This window comes from Aythya fuligula, chromosome 21 (assembly GCF_009819795.1).
Source record: "Aythya fuligula isolate bAytFul2 chromosome 21, bAytFul2.pri, whole genome shotgun sequence".
Classification (NCBI taxonomy): Eukaryota; Metazoa; Chordata; class Aves; order Anseriformes; family Anatidae; genus Aythya; species Aythya fuligula.
The window spans coordinates 4,835,496-4,851,933 of NC_045579.1; the positions used below are offsets into that span (position 1 = coordinate 4,835,496).

At 43.3% G+C, this 16,438-nt stretch overlaps 1 protein-coding gene across 3 annotated transcripts in view; it reads left to right on the top strand.

The window, feature by feature from the left end:
- The window catches only part of DVL1 (dishevelled segment polarity protein 1), a 76,056-nt gene that overhangs the window by 54,197 nt on the left and 5,421 nt on the right, over positions 1 to 16,438 (top strand). Inside the window, exons 6-15 of one of the 3 annotated variants that reach the window (XM_032201281.1) lie at positions 2,610 to 2,703; positions 3,743 to 3,812; positions 4,651 to 4,790; positions 5,126 to 5,202; positions 5,688 to 5,755; positions 7,369 to 7,518; positions 12,100 to 12,231; positions 12,462 to 12,629; positions 13,154 to 13,360; positions 14,651 to 14,697. In XM_032201281.1, coding sequence (XP_032057172.1) covers positions 2,610 to 2,703; positions 3,743 to 3,812; positions 4,651 to 4,790; positions 5,126 to 5,202; positions 5,688 to 5,755; positions 7,369 to 7,518; positions 12,100 to 12,231; positions 12,462 to 12,629; positions 13,154 to 13,360; positions 14,651 to 14,661 — 1,117 coding nt within the window. In that variant the 3' untranslated portion in view covers positions 14,662 to 14,697. The remainder of the gene's footprint in view (positions 1 to 2,609; positions 2,704 to 3,742; positions 3,813 to 4,650; positions 4,791 to 5,125; positions 5,203 to 5,687; positions 5,756 to 7,368; positions 7,519 to 12,099; positions 12,232 to 12,461; positions 12,630 to 13,153; positions 13,361 to 14,650; positions 14,698 to 16,438) is intronic. The other 2 variants (XM_032201279.1, XM_032201280.1) reach the window with 2 other exon arrangements.

Here is a 16,438-nt window from a genome sequence, read left to right on the forward strand (position 1 = left end):
ATTAACTGTGAAAAAAATTGATTGCATTTATTTCTCATTTCAGAGATTAACGTTAGTTCTTTTAAAGCTGTATGGATAAACTTTTGAACAAGTTATTTTTTTACATTTTTGCCTTCCTTTGGAATTATTTTCAATAATCATAAGCAATAGTCATTTTTTCTGTTTTAAATCTTTCCTGCGGGACTTATTAGCCTTTGTGTTAGAAGTGTAGTTGGGGTTTTGGCCAGCTAGAGGAGGAAATTGGTGATTATGATTCCAGATTTTTTTCATCTTTTTTTTTTTTTTTTTTTCCCAAAAAGCTCAAGTATGTCCTTCTTCACTCATCAGTTTGTAGTAATTATTCAGCGAACCATTTGCTGAAACTCTGCTGTTCCTATCCCTTCCTATCCTTCATTTCCATAATGTGCTATCCGGAAAAAACTCATCCTCTGGAAAGTAGAGGGAGAACTTTGCCACTGGGTGAATTTTGTGATCTCCTGCTGCGGGCAGGTGTGACTTTCAGTACAGGTTTTCTCTCCATTTTCCTTCTCTACCCTATGGAAATTGCAAACTGAAAATTGCTTTTTACAATAGGCCCTGTTAGCCAGAGGCATTACCCCTTTCAGGGACGCGGTAATGAGAAACTGAATAAATGAAAAGATGTGTATGAATTTTAATGAATTCTCTTTATCCACAGTAAGCAGGAGAGGGTTCCGTTTTGGCAAAGCTGGGGACAGGCAGTACTGCACACTCTTTAGGTGACACCCACTGGGATAAACCCCATAAAATACGATACAGCAGTAGGCGAAACACATGTGTAAGCAACAACAGCCAAGGCTGCTGTGAGTGACTCTGAAGCGTGATTATAGTAGCCAGAAGGACAAATAAAATTTTATGGCTTTGTCCTTTCTGTTACGAGCTAGCCCAGCTGTTTCTGAAACGAGTGGCAAGTTCTTTGGTGTTAGGGGAAAGAGCAGGGCTTTCATGCTCCTGTCTGCAGAGGGAACAGAGTGCGAGCAGAGGGTTTGTTTGCAGGTGGGAGCACTGAATTCATGCTCGAATCGGTGGAGGGCTGGCACTCCCATCTCCCTTACAGCCTTTGAAGACATCTTGGTGCCTGGCTTGTGTTCAGGCAGGAAAGCTCCCCCAGCCTTGTGACTCTTTGGTTTTTGCTGCCCTTCTCAAAGAGCAAGCAGCTTCACTGGGATGAGGGCAGCACGCGTTGCCTTTCTTCGCATTGTCCATAACTGGTGTGTGCTGGAAATCTGTAGATGAATCCTACTGATAATGAGAGGACCTGGGAGAGAAGAGGAGGAGAACGAAATCAGAGAGGAGATAGGAAGAGGGAGAATATTGACAGTAAAATATAAGAGGGTTTTGTGTCAGTCTTTGCCAGTCCTTTCAAAAACAGTGGTGAATATTGAACAAGTCGGATTTTGGGAGCCCAGCATCTGAGAGACCTCTTTATTTTCCCTGTTGAAAGGGGTAGGTCTTAGAAACCAGGTGCTGTGAGCTGTTTCCATGGATGGAGAATTACCAAATCTTTGATCTCTTTTGAAAATCCCACCTCTTGGCTCCTTACATTATTTTGCCTTGCTGGGAGGGGAAAAAGGAGTGTGAGGTTAGCATGCCTGAAATACTTTTGTGAACTCAAAGGGAATGTCAAGATATTCACGCCCTCCAAGCAGCCTGTAACACTCAGCTGAGCATGTTTGACTAAAACATACCTACTTCATGCAGGCTGGGTTTCCCAGTGTGTTGGGGTTGTCGTCTCAAGACAGCAAGCTCCTTTGTGAGGTTGCTGCTATCGGGTTTTGCTCGGGGTGTTGCAGCATTCCTACATGCAGCTAGGGCTTTGAAGACAGGGACGTGGAAAGGGGGAAAAAGACTGGCACTGTTTTCTTTGTGCCAGTGCCAGTTCAATTACTTACGTTGTGTAGGGTTGGATTTTTTTAATCTTGGTTCGTGGTGGAGCCTTACTTTGTCTCTTCTGCCATTCTTAACACAATAAACAGGGGAGAGAGGGATCTGTGGTGGTGCACCTCTGAAAGCTAGGCTTTGTTCCAGGCTTCTGAAATTAATTTGGGCAAATCCATTTATCTCGCTCTGTGCCTCAGTCGACTATCTATAAAATGAGAATAATTAACTTGCCGAACTCACAGGGAGAGAGAGCTTAAGGATATATGTGTAGGATGTGATCCATTTAGGCTCTACACATCTGAAAAACCTTGGGGGGATAAAAAGACACGAAGGACATGGAGTCAGGACCACCACTAAAGTAGCAGAAGATGGCCACCGCTGTCCTTTGGGTGGTCAAATCAGGGTGATTTATGCCCGTTGCATTCAGTCTTGCTGCCAGAAGGAAGAAAGCTGGTAAATTACACTCCCTAATCCATGTTTAGATAGCTGGTAACTTCTCTGTGCTCCTAGGAAGAGGCTAAGGTACAGCACATGCTGGGATTGAGCAGCAATTGAGCAGCAAGCAGAGCAGTGCCTTGTAAGCTAGCTGTCGGTGTCTCAATTATTAATCTCTTCTGTGTTTGTGGGAATCTGCCTGGTTTTGGCAGGGGGCAGAGGATCGCAAATGGCTCAGCCTTACAGAGTTGACATTTGCTCTGAATTTCCCTCAGGTTGAGTAGCTCCACTGAGCAAAGCACTTCGTCGCGGCTCATACGGAAGCATAAACGCAGGAGGAGGAAACAAAGGATGCGGCAGATTGACAGGGTAAGGCTGGCATCATCATTTCCCAAGAAGGTGAACCAGGATTTTGAGTGCAGAGTGTGAATTAGGAAGGGATTCAGAACAGAGTTGTGCCCAGTTGAAGGCACTGGAAAGAATCGCTTTGGCTCCAGTCTGCCCTGGACTAAATCTCTAAGGTTTGAAATTCTGCAGCACTAGGTTCAAAGTCTTTTTCTCCTCCCCCTTCCTCCTTCTACTGCGGTGTGGTCACGTTGCTCATTGTCTCTTCCAAGCCCATCCTCTGCAGGGCAACTTCCTTCTGCTTCTGGCTGGTGTGGGCGAGGGGTTAATGTAAAGGTGTCTGCGGTCCTGTCCTAGGCTGATGCACAAAGTGCTGAGCCTGGCACCCTGCTGAAAGGAGAAACCCAAGTTTATGGGAAATGCCAAATCTTTTCTCCTGTCCTTTCCTGTGCTAGTCCCCTGATAACAGGACAAGGGTGATCCACACGACATAGTTCTTAAAGTAGTTGTTTCATTCTCCTGTAAATAGCAGTCTTCACAGATTAGAGAACGAGTATGTATTTTATCGCTAGAACTGGAGTAGTAATAAGGAAAAAGTGTGGTAGAAAACAAGATAAGCACATTTGTATTTTCTTGGGGGGAGGAGGTATTTGTCTTGCTCACTTTCTGAAGGATCATGTGTTGCTCACTCTTTAGGGAGGAGCCCATGGACGTAATAATTCACACTACAGTGGGCACTTAATGTTTGAATGTCTGCCTGTCAGTCGTGTAGTCAGGATGCAGAAATGATTCAGCGTGAATTTCAGCTGAGGAACCTCAGTCTAGGAACTTGTGTTCTGTGTTTTGTAGAGAACCCTTTGCAGAAAGTGTGGATTGTGTTCAGATTTTTTTTCCTTCCAGATTCTAAATGAAGAATAATTTTGAGGAGTCCATAGAGGTTTCTGGGTGCCTTCCATATGGAATGCTATTAATCAGTTCCTGATTAATTAGTCCTCAGTAGTTACTTTTATTGCCTTATTTTGAGCCATTTAAAACCTTGAGAATTTTCTGTTATATTTTGCAGTCATCCTCGTTCAGCAGCATCACTGATTCTACCATGTCCCTAAATATCATCACTGTCACACTCAACATGGGTAAGAGGATGAGCAGTGTTTTTTTTATGATAAATTTCAAGTGATACTGATATATTTTGTCATGGTGTAGTAGCCTTTGGAGCACATAGAAAGTTCCTTGATTTGAAAGAACTCCAGCTGAACTAAAGGGAATGGCAGCTGGGAGTTGCTGACTGTTGAATGTGCCTAGTTCCTAGTCCCGTACTGGATAATTGGGAGCTGTTTGCACAAGCAGATCAGTTTTCTTCCCAAGAAGCCCAGGGAAGGAGCTGGAAATGTGGACCCAGGATATGGAGTTCTGCTTTTATTTCTAGGAATGGTAAGGGGTCAGATATCGCCCTTCTGTTCTTGCTCCTAACACTGAAGGTTTGCATTTCTGCAGCTCACAAGTTTCGTTGTTTAGCCAGGTAGAAAAGTGCAGGACTGTCAGTTCAGCACCTTTCAGTAGTACCAAATTTTTCCTTCCTCTCTGAGGTGTGGAAAAACATTGCCTGATGCTGATCAGCTGCCTAATTCCTAGGTGTAGACACATCTTTTCAATGTTGCTTTTCTTGCTAATTTTTGAACGTAACTTTTCACTTTTTGTCTTGTAAGAAAAAATTATGGGTTTAGCACCTTTTCCTTGAACATGCAAGAAAAAATGATGGGTTTAGCAACCTTCCCCTGAACATGCCAGGCGGAATTATCCCAGTAGGGCAAACTGAGGTATTGTAAACCAAATGCAGCCCAGCTGTTGTGTTGAGAGAAAGCAATGAACTGATTTTTCAGGACTGAAGTAACCTGGTGTTAGCTCTTCACTATCGTTTCAGTCACCTTGTTTGCTTTTCTTCCCCCCATCCTCCCCTTTTTGCCTGTATAGAAAAGTATAACTTCCTGGGAATCAGCATTGTAGGACAAAGCAATGACCGGGGTGATGGTGGCATATACATTGGCTCTATTATGAAAGGAGGGGCTGTGGCAGCAGACGGCCGAATTGAACCAGGAGACATGCTTCTGCAGGTTGGTCTGTGTCCAGAAATATGTGCTGCTCTCTTGTACGTTGGTGGCTTCAGCTCTGTCATCCCACCATGGGTTTAGTTAACCAGAATTCATCCATGCTCAGAGAAATGTGTCGGAAAGACTGTTCCCACTTAAATGTATAAATCTTAGTGAACCCTGTTGGATAGTTGATGTTCTCTGAGAAGCAACATCTGAGAAGCAGATGATTCTGCTGAGAAGCACCTGCTCAAGGGAATGGAAACAGTTAGAAGGCAAATAAATTTGGAAACAAATAACTAGAATGTCTTTAGGGTTCCTGTTGCTAAGCCTGACCTCTGCTTTTTGCAACCTTTCAGGTGAATGATGTCAATTTTGAGAACATGAGCAATGACGATGCAGTACGGGTTTTACGGGAAATAGTCTCCAAGCCAGGGTGAGCATATTACAAAATCTCTCACAACTTATACTCTGTACACAGTTATTGGTGTTGGGCAAACCTCACAAATCAATGTTTTGATCTGAATAAGCAGCCAATGTGACTGCTGATTTCAGCTCTGAACTTCTCAGTGTAAGTGATGGGTAGATGAGACTGGTTTCAATGTGCCAGCCAAAACCAACACAAACTGGGAGTTGTCTGGTTTCAGTAGCACCATTTGTTTATATGATGAGAGTTTTAATGTCTCAGGAGCTGATCATTTGACAGATCTCACCAGTAGCGCTCATGATACATGGAAAAACAGAAACTGATCTGATACTGGTCTGTGCTGACAATCCTTTGACAAGCATCTCAAAAGCCTTCTCAGAATGTACCTGACAACTCTCTGATGGGACTAAGTTTGTTTGAGAGAATTCACTGTGGTAGTCACAACTTCTTTGGGAGAGTTGAGAGTCACCCCTACCTGTTTTCTTTATTCCTAGACCTATCAGCCTAACGGTAGCCAAATGTTGGGACCCTACTCCCAGGAGTTATTTCACCATCCCCAGGGGTGAGTACGTATTTATGCTCCGTGCTGAGTTCTTGCGGAGCCAGGAAGCTTTAGAACATTTTTCAGCAATTTTAGCATCTGATTTCCTTTTCCTACAAGTTCCATGCTTCTAATTTGAAGTTTGGATGTGTTGTTTGGTTGCTTTTTGTGTTAGGAGGCAGATGTTTAAGATATGCTTTCTGAGACTGCTGTGGCCACTGAGTACATGGGAGTTTTTGTTTTGATTCATGTGGCTTTGGGTCAAGCTCTTAAACTTTTGGTGTCTGTATCCGTCCGAACTTAACCTTTTTATTGATAGAAGTTTTAGAGGAAAAATATACTTAGGTGTTAAAAAGCCTCATTTTGTCATGCATGCACTTGTAAGAAAGAATATAAACGGAGTATTTTCAAAATTTGAGGCAAACAACATTGTCTAATATGCATAAACACTCTTGAAAATTATCTAATTGGAAAGTTCTGATTTAATAAATAGTTCAGGAGTTGCAAAAGATCTGTGCTCATGTGACAAACACAGCTGCCTCCTGCTGGTGAGTGCTGTGCTCAAGATCCTGAAGCCAGCTTGTTACCACTCCTGAGATGCTGTGGATAGCATCGCCTATTGAAGGAGTACAACAGACTCCTGCAGACTACAGGAACTCCCTTGGTGAAGTCTTCAGGAAAACCAGCATCAACAAAAGAAAAACCCACAAATCACATATTTCAGATTTGCTACAGGGCGAGCTTGTGTTTCACTTGGCCCTTTGTTTATTGAAGATATACCCATTGTGACCCAAGGCAAATAAGCTAAACTGGTTGCATTAACATGTGGGATATGTTGAGGAAATACTCGCCATAAGCAGAGCTCGTTTATCATTTCTGGTTTTAAGAATTATCTTACAAGGCAATGGAACAACAGCTACTGTAATTTAGAAGAAAAGTAATCCAGGATAAGGGGAAAACTCAGTTCTGTTCCCAGCTTTAAAAATGTCTTGCTTTGTGGATGTTCTTAAGGTCTGGGTGTAATTTTCATTCCTCTCTGATTCCAGTCTCTTTGAATGCTCTTTTCTATTTATTTTGCAAGATTATTCTAGCCCTGGCAAATTTCATTATGGCTCCTGAAAACACTGAGAGAGGAATTCCATGATGCCTTATTTCTGTACAAACAGAGCTCTGAAGTTACCATTCTATTTCACTTACAACAGAAAATTCTCTGAGTGGTTATTTTGGGTCCAAATCTCTTAGAAGTAGGCAGAGACCTTCTTGTCTGCTGGGGCAGAACACTTGGTAGTGTTTCACATCATAGCAAAATGAGAATCTCTTACCGTGCAGAATAACAGTGAAATATTATGAGTGGACTGATAGCTTCTTTCCTACAAGTAAAAATATTTCCTGCATGTAAAAATACAGCAGTTGCAGGAGCATGGCGTGGTTGTGTCCTGGGAGGCTGGTGCAGCAATTCCTAGATGAAACTTCCACTGCTGTCAAGATGTTTTCTGTTCCCTTCAGCTGGGGCTGTCTCTGTTGTGAGAACTGAATGGCAAGGACTTGGGCTCTCAAAAAGCATTTGCTCTTACTAGGATTGTGCTGCTTAGTGCAAATCTGATTCAATTTGCCTTTTTTCCCCTGTTTTGCAGCTGAACCAGTGAGGCCAATTGACCCTGCAGCGTGGATCTCTCATACCACAGCCATGACGGGAGCGTACCCCCGTTACGGTATGAGCCCCTCCATGAGCATCACCACATCTACCAGCTCCTCACTAACAAGCTCAATTCCCGATTCGGAAAGTAAGTCACACTGCGGCCAGCACAGGGCAGGCGTCTTCTGCTCGGGGCCAGCAGTGCAGAGCTGTGTGCAAAAACGACCCCAGCCACGAGCACGATGAAAACGACAGCCGTCACAGAACTCTTGAATGCTTTTTTTTTTTTACATTTGTAATTCCTAAGGGGAGCATAAAGCCTTTTTCGAAAGGTCAGAAGTTAATGCAGTGGTGTTTTGCCAGGGTTTACATGCAGGGCAAGGTGGCTTCTGGTCCCTTTTAATGTTACAAGTCAGGCCTCCAACTTTACCCTGTCAGAGGAATGGGCTTCCTCCTTGCATTGGGCTGCTTTTTTAGAAATTGAAATCATTCGCTTCAGATGAATGTCACTGGATAACGATGTTAGTGTATCATTTAGGAAGTCTTAAGTGATATTTGCATAGCCGCCTTTTATGCTTTTATACTTTTAGGATTTAATGAACAGAGAAAAAGCAAATGTCCCATGTGAAATTAAGGTTAGAGTTCAGCCTTCTCTCCTGGTTTGTCTATCTGTGGCAGCCTCCAAAATAGTCATACCCATGTAACCAACAAGTTGTCATGACTCCTTATCTTGGAAACTCCTGTTTAAAGAATATAAACTCTTCCTTTCTTTTACTTTTCCTTTGCTTTCTGGTATGAATGTGGGATAAAAGGTAGCGTTTGGTTTGAAATGCATGGCACCAAGGCAAGGCGAATAGGTGAGGATCACACATCCCTGAGAAAACTGTCCACTGAAATCCTAGTTCATATTTAAGTGTATGTGTTAAGTGTTCGTACTTAAAACAGCTTTTAAGCTTTGTTACTTGACAGGAAAGCACTGAGGCACTTTATACCTCAATAATATGTGTTAGTTTCCTGTAATACTAATATGGAAGAGTTTATCTAGAGATGCAGCCTTTCTATCAGATTTTTCATCTCTAGCAAAGAAATTTATTTTGTTTATATATACATGCAAAACTTGAAGTGGCCTTAAACTTCCCAGGAGATTGTCTCATGTGTGGAATAAAGCTCATTCAGTATGCGTTCACTGAAAGCCATCTAAATAGTCGTATGTTTATCAAGGAAGGGAAGTGTTTGCCAGATCTGGAGTCTAAACCAGGAAGACTGATTTTTTCAGTTGGTAAGATTTTTTTCCAGAGAGAAAGGGAGGGTATCATTAAAAAGAACAAAAAACAAACCAAACCAAACAAAAAACAACAACCCTTTGAATACTTTAAAGACCAGTGTGGTATGGATGATTAGGGACAGAATCTTTCCTGGACAAAGGCATGGCTGAAGCATGAAAGTTGCATTTGCAAGCCCCAGTTAAGTCCTAACCGAGTACATAGGTGTCTGCCTCTTTTTCTCTTACTCTCTCTGTTATTTTACAAGTGGATTGTTCTTGGGATTATGCCTCACCATGAACTGAAAAGGGGGTTATCCTTTCTGTAGGTGTAGTAGCAGTTCCTCAGTTCCTCTTCAGGCAGTAGGCAGCACCACTGGAGGGAAAATACATCTGCAGTAGAAAGCAAGTGAACCACGTAGATGATGACTGCTTTATCTTGAGATGTGTTTTCAGCCTTACAGGTACTAAAGATTGCTGGAATCAAATGTATCTACTGACTGCTGTCAAACAAGAGCCTGTTACTCTATTTACATTCCTCTTGAAATATTCCTGTATCGTGTGCCTTGGTATATATAGTAATGGGATTGGGAAGTATGGAATGTAGACACCCTCTCAATCATACTTCTAAAATAAAGGTTATTTGGGAGCAGAACCATGTTTCTGGAGACAGCTTCTCATTTCTATGTCAGTGACTTTCCCGAATGCAAGAAATCGGGGAGTACCCCTGAGCTTTATTGTGACCTGTCTAACACTGCTGGCCTCAGTTCAGTCCTGTGAACCCCTCTGAGCACAGCAGGCAACACCTCAGGGCCCTAAGTACAGGGAGCACCTGTCCCCAGAACCTCCTTGCCAGGAAAAACAAAGCTGGGGAAGAAGAGAGGAAGAGAGAAAGAGAGAGAGAAAGAGGCTGTGCATTTACATCTCGGAGAGCCTTGTGCATGATGGGGCTTTCTCACTTCTCAAGTTCTAGTCCAAGATCCTCTATTTCAGTTCCTCTGAGGCTAGAGTCACTGGTATTAGAAGCGAATTTAGTGTCTGTTCTACAGAATCTGGCTGTAGAAGTGGAAGCAGTGAATTAATGGAATTGTCTTAGACAAAGCTGTTTCCTTGTTTTAAGTCCTGTGAATGCCTGCTGTTTTACTCTGTTTATACAGCAAGGCCAGGACTGGGTAATTCTAAATGGATTGAATAACTCCGCTTTTCTTCTGATTAGCATTCCTTTGTTCTCTGTCCTCTGGATCAAAAGTGAAATTCCGATATCTGAAGCATTTGCACAGCCACCATCACGTCAGTGCTAGTCATTAAAGTATCCAAGATTTTGGGGCCATACAGATCACCACCACACAGCAGGAATTACTCTGTTAACTCTTTTCTCAGGCATATTCCTTCAAAAACAGGGATATCCGAGCCAAGGCAGACTGAGTTTTTTCACAGTAATTATTGCCTTAAGAAGCATCTTGTTCTCCAGCAGTGTTCTGGCTGATGCAGGAGAATGTTGTCTCACAGTGGTTTGTGAGTGTTGGACTTGGTACGCCGCTCAGGGCAAGCCCTGGTCCTTGTTTGCTCTGCTAAAGATAGAACTTTCCAGCCCCAGTTCTGCTACTGCAGGATCCGTTCCTGCAAAGAAGTGCTGTTCCTTTCCAGGAGATTAACTTCAAGTGCTGCAGTGTTCTTTGAAAGTCCTGCTGTTTTGAATGAAGCCCACTGACGTTGTTGGGAAGTGTTCTGTTTCTCTTCCGTGGACCTTGAAGCCACAGCCCCAAATCCCTTAAACTATTTCTGCTTAATGGTGTTCAGCCCGAGGTGCTGTGAATTTCCTGGGGCCTTTTGGTTTGGGCAGATGTGTGCCCAAAGTGGGAAGTCCCCACTTGAATAAGGATACAAACCAGGGGTGCTGCTGCACGTGGTAGGACTGCATTTTCCTGGAGCATACACCTCTTTTCTTAACAGGATCTGCCAATGGGAAAAGATGCCACTTCAAATCAGTAACCAAAGCCCTGAGAGAGAGTTCTGTAGTAGATCTGGACCCCTGGAAGGAGTCTGTGCTGTTCCTCTGATTTTCACTGTAGCCAGGCCCACAGTTGACTGACAAAGTTCAGACCAAAGTGGGTACATTTTTAGATGCATCCAAGAAATTTTCACATTTGGACAGCAGCTAGCAGGCTAGAAAATATTGATGAGTATTTGGCTAGTGTTGTTTGTATGCAGTTCACAGGTTTTCAAGAAAAAAAAGAGATTTATTGCTCCCCACATACTTGAATATTGATTGAATATTGATTTTTTTTTTCCAAATGAACATGTTGCTTTTTGCCACTAACCAAACTAACTTAAAGCAAAAGCAAAATGTTAGTGTTTGTTCACTTGATAAGTATTGAAACTGCATGCATGGATGGCATGGGGTATTTTCATGCATATTAGCAGTGCACGCACTGAAGGAAGCATTTTCAGTTTTCATTGTTTCATGCTTGTACTTGTTATCAATATTTTGACTTGCTGGAAAAGAGCAAACTTGGTTCCCTTGTGCTTTTGAAAGGTGGGTGATACGGGGAGCTGGGAGAAGGGAGGGAAGAAGGGCTCTGGATTCCTGTTGGAGGGTTTGAACTGCAAACACAGAGCACAAAAGCTGGATATGAATTTGCTAGGACCGAGAAGATGGGAGCAGGAAGGCGGGCTGAGTGCTGTATCCAGTGATAACAGGATATCTTACTGTGTATAGAAAGGGTGATGGAATTCCACATGTTTAGCACAAGGCTGGTAAACTCTTAGAGCCAGATTCACTCCCCTGAGCTTTCATTATTAGATGTCAGTTTGTCTCCATGTATGGTAGAAAGGAGCTTCTAAAGCAACTAGACTCCTAAGTCTAGTTTTAGTATAAAAATTGCTCAGGAAATTATGAAGCCTCTGGTAAGTCAGCTCTGCCCATAAGAATGTGTGAAATACGAATGGAGCTGTGACAGCTGCTGAGGCACTGGGGAGCAGCATTTTATTTATTTATTTTTAAGCGTTGTTCCAAAAAAATGCAGGGCAAAGTAATGCTTCTGCTGGGCTAAGGGACTTCGTAGATCACAAGGCTGCCATCATCAGAATCCTGGAAAGTTTTATTTATTTATTTTTTAAAGAAACCTCTAGCCTTATCTTGATGATGGAAGCTTTCTTTTTTAATGTCAATCCTCCCCAATTGCGCTGATGTCCAGACCTTAAAAAGACAAGTGGAGGCTGATATCCATGCTGAAGACATGGTCATCATCTTTCTCCATGCAGAAGGGCATCATTCCTGACAATTCAGTCTCTGAAACACTGGTAAAAGCTGTAATTTATGCCATTGATAGGGGTGCATTTGGGAACCTTTGTGTTTTTGCATCTGTTGGTGAAGCTGTATCTTGAAATGTTGCATCCAGGTTGGGAACTGAGAAGTTCTTTTCAAACCGTTCATTTCAAAGAAGCGTGTAACCTTTTTGCTTCTAGAATTAGAAGAATCTCCCTTAACTGTGAAGAGTGACATGGCTACTATTGTCAAGGTTATGCAGCTACCAGACTCAGGCCTTGAAATCCGGGACAGGATGTGGTTAAAAATTACCATCTCCAACGCAGTGATAGGTAAGCAGATCAAGGGGATGCTGGGGATAAAAAAAAAAAAAAAAAAAAAAAAAAAAGGCTTTTTAGAAGTCAGATGCAGAAACTATATAACCTTTTTTTTTTAAATCCTGTTATGATCTGGATTCTAATCCTGTTTATGAGTGAATTAGGTAATGTGAAGGTTACAATTCAATAAAGATTAACTTGGTTTTGGATGTTCCCGGGTCTCCTCTGCCTTTCTCTCATTTTAGGAGCAGATGTGGTTGACTGGCTTTACACACACGTGGAAGGCTTCAAAGACCGACGGGAGGCTAGAAAATACGCCAGCAGCATGTTAAAACACGGCTACCTCAGGCACACTGTGAACAAAATCACCTTCTCGGAGCAGTGCTATTATGTCTTTGGAGACCTCTGTGGCAGTAAGTTCACCATCTGTGAAGGGCAAAGCTGCGGGTGTGTTGTCTCTTCTGTGCTCTCAGGGTGCACAGAGGAGTCCTACAGGATCTCACAAGTGAATGTTTCAGAACAAGCCATTATTCGGAAGCTGCATGACAAGTGGTTGACATTTCCTGCTAGGCCAGCAGTTAGGCCATTTGAAAAATGATGGACTCATCGAATAGCGCGTTGCACTGGGGCTGAAGGAAGCTGGCTTTATTTCTGGTGATGCCAGCCTCCTGCTTGTCAGTCACGCTCAGTTTTTGATCTGCAAAACGGGGATCATTCCTCCCTGACTCACAGAAATGCTACAAAGGTACCTTGGTGCTCAGTGGTGAATATTAATGTCCGTTCCTACCATGTGTGATATCGTGAGTGAGCTCTGGAGACTGAGCCCCTCGTAGGCACCCTAAGTGCTGTGTAAGCCATTAGTAACATTCAGGAATCAGCTGCTAGGGAGGAGCACAGCTTTCACCTTCTGTTTTGTTTTGTTTTTTTTTTTCTCCAGATATGGCTGCACTGAACCTCAACAATGGTTCCAGCGGAGCCTCGGATCAAGATACCCTCGCTCCACTTCCACATCCTGCTGCTCCCTGGCCGTTAGGCCAAGGATACCCGTATCAGTATCCTCTGCCCCCTCCGTGTTTCCCACCAGCATACCAAGACCCAGGCTTTAGCTATGGTAGTGGCAGTGCAGGGAGCCAGCAAAGTGAAGGTAAGCTGGTTAATCGGGTGTATATTTCTGCGGCTGCCATTATCCCTGACCATTTGCTTGACTTCCTTAGTATCCTTTGTGTTCCAGTCTTGTGGTTCTGTGCGCTACTTGCATGGATTTGGTGTGACTGCACTTAATCGAAAGCGTTTGTGTGTGTGATGGGGTGGGTTAGCCTTTCAGCTCTGTATTCAAGCTGCCAGCTGTGTTTTAAGTGAGTCAGTGCTGCATCCTCTTTGTAGTTGTGCTGTAGTTCTGGACCCCATGCAAAGTGCCAACTGGGAGCAACCAACCTTAAGGACTCAATTGTCCACCCTGTTAAATTAAAACAAAAATACAAGTTTTGACCCTATTTAGAGGTTGGAGCCACTACCAGCAGTGGGGGCTGCAGCTGCTTGGTATCGCTAGAAATTAGGCCACTGGGTTGCGGATGGAACAGGGATTAGAACCGTAGTGCTCTTGGCTTTTTGTTAAAGCTCAGTATAATCATTCCTTTTGCTTGTGTGAGACAAGTGTCAGGTGGCCAGCCAGCAGGTTTACAGGGCTGAAACACTGCTCACAGGGAGGAGAGTCTATTTTAGAATACATGATAGGGGAAAAAAAGATAATACTGCATGGATTAAAAACCTGACCTCCTCCTTTCCTGCTGTAGGCTCGTTTTGTCATTCATTTTTAAACCTTAGTAAGTAAAAATTATGTATTTTATGGCTGTACAGACAAGGCCCTACTGCTTTCTTCTGCTTTTGTGCTTTTTTAATCACTTCCAAAGTGAATTTTGCTTTTGGAAATGCTGCCAGTAAAGAAAAGGTGAGGATTCCCTGCATTTTTATGATAAACAACCAGTAAACTTGGATGCATCTTCATCCTGTTTATCACAGCCAGTTAGATTTTGCAAAATTGCACGGAAGGATTTCAGAACAGGAACTCGCTCATCAGATTTTAACACTACGGCTTCTCACCTTATCTCAAAATAAGTGTCTGCGAGGGTGCTCGCAGTGGTATCCAGAGATTTTAGAACTGCAAGCTGATTGTGCTGGAAAGAATGTGGGCATTTGTTTTATTTTGGCAGCTGGTTCTGTGGGTAGCAGGCCATTAGATCTCTGCCCCTGGAATAGGAAAGGTATGGTATTTTATCCATGCAGCACGTGTTACTGGCAGAGAGCCTTACAAAAGGCAGCAAGAGTGTTTCACTTTGAAGAGTTCCAACTCTTTCCCTGTTCTTCATTTGGAAACTACACTGCTGTGTTGTTTCTTGTTTTGTAACCGTTATTCCCTTGTTTTGTTCTGAGCAAGCATTAGACTGAAGGATTCATAGAGGAATGGCTGACTCTAGGGGATTGGTAAGCTTCAAACGCCTCCATGATAATAATGACTTCACAGCATGACCATTTAGACTCTTGTGACCCAAATGTTTAGCTGTATTTTTTTCTTTTCTTTTCTTTTGAATTGTCTTGGACGCTCAGCCTGTCTCGATGCACAGTAGCCCAGTAGTGTGACATTAGCATATCAAGCTGCCTGCCCCCTGTGTGACTGTGCTGCAGCAGCCACAGAGAGAATGGCATCAGATAGCTCGCTGTCAGCTGAAATGGGAAAATCCCATCACCGGTCTCTTCACTGCCCTTCATAAAAATAAATGAAGCCTAACTCCTAATTTATTAGTCTGATGTAATCAGTCTGGATTGGACATATCTGCCAGTGTCCTTCCAGTGCGGGTTTACTCAAAGACATTTGAGCATTGTCCAGATGTTTCAGGCAGGTACAAAGAGCTTTGGGACACAAGATCACACCGGTCACTCTCAGTGTAGAGTTAGAATTGGGTTTCACGTGTTCTCTCTGTTATGTGCTGAATTCACCTGGTGAATGAGGGTGCTGCTCCAGAGCCCAGAAAATGCCACGTTTCTGAGATAAATGCAGTGCCTTTGCTGATAATTCCAGACAAAAGATGAAGATTTGGGTCAAGGGACAGAATGAGGTGTGTTTTGGGAAGCAGGGGAGGAAGATCTAGCAAAGTTTTCTGTGTTCAAGGTTCTGTTCTAATTTAGGCTGCTGCTTATTTCATCTGACTCTGCTGGTGGTACCCAGAGCTTAGGGTATTTCGAAAGTCACAGGCAGGCTTGCTGCTGGAACAGCACTCATGTGAGGATCGGCTCCTCTGCAAAAGGTCACTGCTGTCACCACAGTGTTTAGGACAAGGTCACATCCTCGGTCAGGTAGGAGCTCACTGTGTGGAAGGATAGTGAGAGATCATCAGGTTACAGTCTGAAGAGATGGAAGAAGTAGTAAAGATGGATTTGGTCAAGCTCCAGGTTGTTGCCATGAAATGAAGTCTGAGGCAGCTCGAGTCTCTTGGTTTAGGGGCTGGAGCGATGGCTGGAATTTGTATCTGGCAGTAACAGAAGGAAGGCTGATGGCAGTGTGTTGGGGCAGTGCTGAGCACAGCTTTTCTAGGCACCTCAAATGCAGATTTTTAAAATTCATTTTGAAGTTCACCCTCCAAGACAGGCCAGTCCCCAGCTGCCAAGAAGGTGATGCTAGACTGACTTTAGAATCAAGGACTAGGAGGATTTCTTGATTCTTCTGTGACAGGCTTAAAAGGCATGTCAGGGAGAGAGTGAACCTTAGCATAACCAGAAGATAACAGCTGTGCTGCTGGTTCTCAGACTGTTGTAGTAGAGATGGTTTCTCTCTTCTTTCTGTTTGCCTGCCCTAAGCATCAGCTGTGGCAGACAGAAGGTCGTGAACATCTGTAGTTCAGGGTTGGAGCAGCTCTGAATCATTCTGCTTCTCCTGTTTCAGTGGCCCTAGAGACTTGGTGGCTCATCCAGAGTCAAAAGCTGGTCCCGTATTCCACAGGCTGGGGATCCTTGCTGGCAAGAAGGCAATCTTGCACTAGGGGCTTTGGCTTAAGTCATTACTCAGTTCCAAAGGGCAGAAACTTAATGAGATATTATGTAGGGTTCTTTGTTCTGTTTTTAAAAGAATGATTAACTTGGGAACATCTCCTGCCATCTATCCTATCTCTGATGGTAACAGAGCATGACCTTCAGCTTCCACGTAAAATCAGTTCCACAGTTTAGTGAA